At 37.9% G+C, this 8,699-nt stretch overlaps 1 protein-coding gene across 1 annotated transcript; it reads right to left on the reverse strand.

The window, feature by feature from the left end:
• Nucleotides 1–1,219, reverse strand: LOC104708826. The gene has a single exon (XM_010425455.2). The coding sequence runs from the start codon at nucleotides 1,067–1,069 to the stop codon at nucleotides 311–313; it is 759 nt and encodes a 252-aa protein (XP_010423757.1). The 5' UTR covers nucleotides 1,070–1,219; the 3' UTR covers nucleotides 1–310.

Here is an 8,699-nt window from a genome sequence, read left to right on the forward strand (position 1 = left end):
AAAATAAAACAGATAGTGTAATTTACAAATTGGGAACGATTTGTATATAATGTATTGTCAAACATTTTTGTTTTTAATGCCAAATAAGACATACATACACCTTACGTTATATTATATGTGTGGATGGATGGATGGATTACAAATCTTACTATACAATTACAAATTGGGTTTCCTCTATATCTTCTAAACACGGTCAGTTTAATCCTAACAATTACAATTAAAGACGATTAATTAAAATTAGTGAATTTGACTAAAGTCAATCACGTGAGAGAGAGAGAACTAAACCCTACCCCCCTAACCTTCTTCTTCATCATCTTCTCGCCCGATCCTCGCCGGCTCCGATTTGCTTCTTGTCAACATTCTCCGACTCGTAAACACCATTGATCTTCTCGGTGGGAACTTCCGATACAGTTTTCTCCGATCTCTGTGATTCAGCTGCTCGTTGGTTGTTTTCTTCCCAGAATCTAAAAGCCAACGACGACGATCTATACGGTGCAGATCGGCTTCTCGTTAACAAAAGCGCGTCAATCGGCGGCGTTGTAGTCGGAGACACACATAATTTAGGGTTTTCGAAATTTTCTTCTTCTTCTTCTTCTTCGATTTCAAATTTAATTTCTTGGACTGGTTCCGTCGCCGGACGATCTAATTGGCTTATCGGAGAATCTTTCTCCTTCAATTCCCGACGAGAACACGGAAACGAAAACAATCTCCATTTAGGCCAAAACGACAGCGTTTTGATTTTCCCGGCGAATTTGTTAAACGACGCGTTTCGGATCCACTTGCATCGTCGTCGGGTCGGGTTATCTCGAGATTCGGGTTTAGTTTTGGGCTTCGATCGGTTGACTCGGACTTGACCCATGCAAGTAACTTTAGGAGACGACGGTTCTTGAGCAACCGCCGCAGCTGATTTATTCCGGCGAACGAAGAGAGGACTCGCGCGTGACCTTCCTCTGCTTCGGCTTCTACTTGTACTTCCGCCGTTACTCTTACTCCTCAGAAACCCCATAAAAGGCGGTGGATATTTCTCGACCCGACCCGGACTCGAAACGGGTCTCCGAGAAATCATCATCTTCTACTTCTTCTCGCTCGCTCTCTCTCTCTCTCTCTCTCTCTCTCTCTCTTTCCTCTTCTCTTCACTGTGTTCTGTTTTCGTTTTGTCTTCACTTGGTTTTTTTTTGTACGTTTTTTTTATAATATTTTATTAATGGTTTTTAAATATAACATTTCTTTTATTCCTTTTACTATTCGCAACGGACGAATAGATTATAGGGTCTTTATGAATTATGATATGTAGCACTTTATTTTATACTATAATTTTAAAATTCTTTTTTTACTTTAATATCCTTTATTGTGGAGATTAACTTCTTAATCTACCTTCTTACCAAAAAAACACACTTCTTAATCTACTTTTGTTTTTTTTTTTTACATTTTTGTGGTTCCCTATCGTATATGTAGATTAATAAGTGCATATATGCAACTACTTAAGATTCCAAGGACCAACAGAAAAAAAACTTACTCAATATATCTACTTTAGTTCTTCTTTTTATTAATCTTCTTTGTGTACGACTTTGACTGCTTTGAAACGAATCTTATTAGAAAAAATTAAATCTAAGTTTCTTAGTTTAATCATTGGTGTCGTTTTGTTCAGTGTGAAACGAAACACCTTTTTGCTTCTTAAGATGTCACTTATCATTATCGACGTGAAAAATAAGTCTTTGCTAGTTGTCACTTGTATGGAATCACAATTATAATTTTCATATATATATATATATATATATATATATTACTACACCATCATTCGTAAATTTAACATCCTACTAAACAAAGACAATAAGGGGAGACTTCAATCCAAAGACCTAAAAAGTGTACATTTTCAAATTTTCATGTCCACACTTTAATCCGATATTTAAAAGAGAAATATACTCTAAATTTTTGAATGGAGTTATTATATATGGATAAAAAAAATGGACCCAATTCCAAAAAGAGTGCAATATATTGGGCAATAATAACAAGAGATCACTAGAAGTTGATTGTCTTAAAGCAGAATCCTTGATAATTTTTTTACGACATATGAAGTATGAATTTGACCTGGCTTTTGATGTTATGATTTGGAAATGACTAAAACATAGAGTGGAAATCTTTTTGGGGGAAAAAAGGTAAAGCAACAATCAACTCTACCATATCAATTCTTGTCTCCCACTAGGTCACTACCTATATCCTCACTAAACCCATCAAAAATATAAACCCAAAATACATTGACATGATTGTTTTCAAGAAAGAAAAAAAAAATTACATGCGAACAAGTATGTATTTTCCACTTATAACTCCTGTTTTAGAAATCGCTAGGCGGTAATAGGGCAGTCGGAGTGGCCTAGCGTCTAGCGAAAAAATCAGAGATTAAATGAGGATTAATCGGGGACTAGTTTTAGGGTTATTTTATTAAATTAGTAATAAAATTAAAATATATTATACTAACTATATGTATAATTCTGTTTATGTTAAAAAAAATATAAACTATAGTATTGTCTTTAAAATTATGATTTTTATTAAATGTTTATACATTAGTCATTGTAAAACCTCATAAACTCTTAATTTAAATGTCGAAATAACAAAAATATATATGTCTTATTTAAATTTAGTTCCAAAAATAATCGGTATACACAAAATTAAGCGGAAAATAATCGGATTAGATAAACATAATCGGACAATTGATGTTAGGCGAGGATTAGTCATTAATCGAGGCAGAGAGGGTGGGCCTAGCGATTTTACGGGGCGTAATCGGTGCTAGACGGGAATTTTTAAAACAGAGGGCTTATAACCAAAACAAAAATAATGAACGGGAAAATGGAATACATAGGGCTGGGCATTCAGGTAACCCGTTCGGGTTCGGGTAAACGGGTTTAGAAAAATAGAACCAATTGAATATTTTTAGATATATGGATTCGGTTTGGTTTGGGTACTATCGGATTCGGGTCGGTTTGGGTTACAAATTTTAGAACCCGATTAGTACCCGAATTACCGGGTACCCAAAAAAATATAATTAAAATTCATTAAATTTAAATAAATTTAGTTAAATTTTGACTTATGTGACAAAATATTTTAGATATTTTGATTATTTTTGATTTTTAGGTATAAAACTAAATAAAATATTCAAAATTATAATCATAATTTTGGAGTAATTGCATTATATTAATGATAAATATTATAAATATGTTTATATGTTCGGCTTTAATGGGTACCCAAACGGGTACCGGATATTATCCGACCCTAACCCGAACCCTCGGATATTAGAAAATAGAATCCAATAGGGTTTTATAGGCAAACCCGTACCCAACCCGAATCCGGTTTTTCGGATCGGGTTCCGAGTTGGGTATTCGGATACGGTTTTTATGCCCAAGCCTAGGAATACACATGAACATAATTTTTGTGTGGTTGTTGTTCAGTCCAATCCAACTAATTTGATTTGATATACTACTCTAAACCAAATCGAATTTCAGGTCGGTTCTTCGAATTGAGGAGAACCAGATTGAACCTCTTATCTCTCTTCAAATTAATATCCGTCATTTGAATGAACTGAAAACCATACTAATAAGTCAAATAAATCAAACTAAAGCAAAAGCATGATATAGAACCAAAAATTCAACCTTTAAAAAACACCTTTTTTTTCTTTCCCTTTTTGACACTTTATATTTGTCCAACTAGAAACTTTTAGATATTATTAATTTTTTAAGCATTGCGCTTCAAACATCACTTTTCACCACATGTGTGATTATGTTTCTATCAGAAAAGTAAGTTTAGAGATCCGCTTAAGACAGATGTTAGAAACAGTCTACAATTCCCTCTACGAATCTCGATCACGATCGCAAGTTTGTTATGCGTTTGTATTAGCAAGATTACGATAAAGCTTTGAAACAAGAAAAGAGAAGAAGACACACGAGAATTGTTTACCCAGTTCAGCTAAGTCGATGTGACTAAGCCTACGTCTGGGGCCAGATTCGATCCGGCAATCCACTAATCAAAGAAGAAGATCTTTGCTCTATCGAGCTTTACAACAATGGTGAATCGCTCTGTGTTCTCTCTCTCTCTCTCGATTACAAGAAGAAGATGAATCGTTAAAGAGAAAAGAGATACATTCTGGGTATATATATCATATACCAATATGTAACAGCAAAGCCTCCTTCGCGACGAGAGTCTTCGCTTCCTTCCCTTTACCAATGTGCAAACCAAAGCAAACCGGGAATCAATAACAACTTCAACCAACCGGTTTAGCCAACCCGAGAAAATTGAATCACAATTGCTTCCCACAACACTCCACCTTGATTCAAGTTTTTTTCTCCTTCTAATGGACTGCACTACTTGGACGTAACCACTGGCAAAGATAATCTAATCAACTACCTGATCAGTTTGAGAAACCCTAAGGCTTCTTCAAACTTTTGTACCGGAATAACTTTTGTAAGCATATCCGCTGGATTGCAGGAAGTATGAATCTTCTTGACTTCAACTTCACCATCCTCAATAACATCCCTGATGAAGTAGTACTTGATGCTTACGTGTTTAGTTCTCTCATGGAATGCATTGTTTTGAGACAAACAAATGGCCGACTGAGAATCACACCACACTGTTGCTCTTCCAGGACTAAGTCTCATATCTTCCAATAGTCCTCTAATCCAATGCTATGAACTCTGCTTCAGTAGAGGACAATGCTACTATACGTTGTAGACTTGACTTCCAACTAACTGTATTACCTCCAACAGTAAAAACATATCCACTTGTGGATCTACTTCTGTCACGGTCTCCTCCATGATCTGAATCACAGTAATCTTGAACCTTAAAATCTTCTCATTTGGTGTAAACCAAATTTAAGTCTGATGATCCTCCCAAATACCTCAACAACCACTTGACAGCTTTCCAATGTATATGACCTGGCTTACTCATATATCTGCTTACCAACTCGATTGCATGAGCTACATCAGGCCTTGTGCCGATCATTGCATACACAATTTTGCCGACTGTGCTTGCATAAGGGACAACATCAATATCTAGACAATCTTCCTTATCCTGTACTGCAAACAATTTGAAATGAGCACCAATAGGTATATCAACCGTATGTGCTTCACTCATCCTAAATCGTAGTAACACCTTCTCTAAGTATCCAGCTTGAGACAAACACAAAGTACCCTCCTTTCTATTCCTTATAATATCAATTCCCAATATCCAATGGCAGCTCCCATATCCTTCATCTCAAACTCTGAACTTAAGACTTTCTTAACCTTGTTAATCTCTGCCATATCTCTAGCTGCTAACAGTATGTCATTAACGTAGAGCAGCAGGTAAACACATTCATCATGACTAACCTCTTCGACGTACACACATGAGTCATGAGCACTCCGTTCAAACTTTTGGCTCAGCAAGAATGAGTTAAACTTCTTGTTCCATTGCTTAGGAGCCTGCTTTAAGTCGTAAAGAGACTTGTTTAGTAAACACACCTGATCCTTTCCTGGGTCAACCTCAAAACCTTCAGGTTGTTCCATATATATGGGTTGATCGAGTCTCCATGCAGGAATGCTGTTTTAACATCCATCTGTTCCAACTCCATATCCTCCTTAACTACCAATGACATAAGAATCCTGATAGAAATGTGTTTCACCACTGGTGCAAACACCTCCTGATAATCGATACCTTCTCTTTGTGAGAAACCTCTAGCTACCAGTCTTGTCTTATACCTCTCTGGTTCAACACCAAGAATTCCAGGTTTCTTTCTGTAGAGCCATCTTCAACCAATCACCTTTTGATCTTTGGGTCTGTCTACTATATCCCATGTGTGATTTTTTAACTGTGAATTCATTTCCTCAGTCATGCCTTCGTTCCACTTTTCCCAATCTTTATCCCTCATCGCATCATGAAAACACTCTGGTTCCTCCGTATCAATGTCTTCTGCGGTGACTAATGCAAATGCAAATTGACTATAGTCAGCTAGCTTTGCAGGTGGGTTTGGAGCTCTTTGGACTCTATCACGCGCCAACTGATAATTCTTCAAGTCCACACTGTCTGATGACACACCTTCAGGCTCATAATAGACCTCCTCAGTATCACTTTCATCTACTTGAATAGCTCCACCTTCACTGATGACGTCTTCTTTCTTCTGATCACTACTACCAGTTTCAGTCACTACCTCTACAACGCACGGTTCATCACCTGCTTGATCAGAAACTACATCTTTCTTTAGATCCTTGAAGACTTGTTCTTCATTGAACACAACATTCCAAATGATAACACACTTCTGTTCTTCTAGCAACCAAACCTTGTAACCTTTAGTCCCTTGAGGGTATCCTAAGAAGATCCCTTTTAAAGCTCTTGGTTTTAGCTTGCCTTGATCTTGATGGACATCGGCAACTGATCCAAACCTTCTCAAATGTTTGTATCCAGGCTTTCTGTCAAGCCATAACTGCTCAGGAACATTGTGATCGACAGCTGAGGCAGGAGAGCTGTTGATCAAATATGCAGCCGTTGCCGCTGCTTCAGCCCAGAATTGTTCTTCAAGACCAGACTCATCCAACATACATCTGACCTTCTCCATGACTGTCCTGTTCATCCTCTCTGCTACTCCATTTTGTTGTGGAGTATAGGTACAAGTTTTATGCCTCTCAATACCATTCTTAGCACAATAGTCATTGAACTTGAGATTACAGAACTCTAGTCTGTTATTTGTCCTCAGGACCTTCACCTTCTTGTTCATCTGATTCTCCACTAAGTCCTTCCACTCACAGAAATTATCAAACGTTTCATCTTTAGATTTAAGAAAAGATAACCAGACCTTGCGAGTCTTGTCATCAATGATTGAGAGAAAGTAATGCTTCCCTGAGATAGACTGAGTGACATTCGGTGATCCCCATAAGTCTGCGTGAACATATCCAAGAACATCACTTGTGACATGTTTTGCAACGTTGAAGCTCAGCTTCTTTGATTTACCCATCACACAATGCTCGCAGAATCCCAAATCTCTGATTTCCTTCTTTTCGATTAACCCTTTCTCACATAGAATTTTCATGTTATTAAAGCTCATATGAGCAAGCCTGTTGTGCCAGAGGGTTGTCGAGTTCCTATCACTCTCAGCATTATAGTTTTCATTCACCACAATGTGACCATCTAAGATGTACAAACCATTCTGAAGCTTACCCTGAAGAGCTGTCTTACCATTTTTATGGAATCTGACCTTACCATCTCCACCTTCATGCTTATAACCAAGATTATCTAATGTTCCAGTAAAGATCAAATTCCTTCTCAGATTAGGCACATATCTGACGTTCTTCAGTAGCCTTATCGATCCACCGTGTGTGTTGATCTTGATGGTACCTGTCCCACTCGACTCTACAGTATGATGATCACCCAACAAGATTGTAGTAGGATCCTTTCCTTGAAACTCTGTGAACCAATCCATCCGAGATGTCATATGATATGTACATCCTGAATCTATAACCCACTTGTTCTTAGCATCTTGATCATAGATACTTAGAGCCTCGGAGAATACTAACTTCTCTGTGATCACTCCAGCTTCAGCTTGCCCCTCATTTTCTAACTTTCTTTTCCTCGCAAAGCAATCTTTCTTCACATGTCCCTCTTTCTTGCAAAACCAACAAGTAACTCGAGTCTTGGAGTTTGATCTGCTCGTACCGTTTCCTTGTGCAACCTTCTGACTGTTTTTGTCTGAGGTCTCCCTCTCTCGGTGGTGTAGAGAGCTGTAGACACCTTATTTATGTTATCTTTCAACTCAGCCATTTCCCGTTCAAGTGACTTTGCAGAAGACACCACGTCCTAAACTGACAACGTCTTGTTTCCATACTTGAGTGTATGCTTGAGCTGATCGTAAGTAATAGGCTATGAGTTCAGAATCAAGATTGCTTGCACTTCCTCTGTAACCTTTATCTCAAGACTTCCCAACGCAGCAACAATCCTCAAGAAGTCATCAACATTCTGATCAATAGACTTCGTTTCATTCATCTTGAATGAATAAAACTTCAATTGCACATAAATCCGATTCGGTAAAGAGGTTTCCATATACAATTGATTCAACAACGACCATAGCTCAGCAGCTGAAGTGTAGTGATTTACCTTTCGAAGAACTGTATCACTGATATGGTTGATGATTATGTTCATCGCTTGTTCAGACTTCTCAATCTTGATTAGATCTGGAACTTCTTTTGTTTCCGATTGTTCCGCGCCAGAAGACTCGTCCACCACAGCTTGTTTGCTTTCTTCTTTCGTCAACGGTACCAACTTCGTCAACGAGGTGTCAGTTAGAACATTCTTTAACCCAAGAACACCGAGCTGCGCCATGATACGAATCTTCCATAATGAGAAGTCGTTATCGCCATCAAATGCTTTAATCTCAACTCGCGTAGTTGTAGCCATGGATGGATCTTCAATTCCACCAAGCTCTGATACCAATTTGATAGAAACAGACTACAATTCCCTCTATGAATCTCAATCACGATCGCAAGTTTGTTATGCGTTTGTATTAGCAAGATTACGATAAAGCTTTGAAACAAGAAAAGAGAAGAAGACACACGAGAATTGTTTACCCAGTTCAGCTAAGTCGATGTGACTAAGCCTACGTCTGGGGCCAGATTCGATCCGGCAATCCACTAATCAAAGAAGAAGATCTCTGCTCTATCGAGCTTTACAACAATGGTGAATCGCTC

The sequence above is a fragment of the Camelina sativa genome, chromosome 8 (assembly GCF_000633955.1).
Source record: "Camelina sativa cultivar DH55 chromosome 8, Cs, whole genome shotgun sequence".
NCBI classification, from domain to species: Eukaryota; Viridiplantae; Streptophyta; class Magnoliopsida; order Brassicales; family Brassicaceae; genus Camelina; species Camelina sativa.

Coding starts and splice junctions, on each gene's coding strand:
- LOC104708826 (XM_010425455.2), bottom strand. CDS start 1,069: ATGATGATTTCTCGGAGACCCGTTTCGAGTCCGGGTCGGGTCGAGAAA.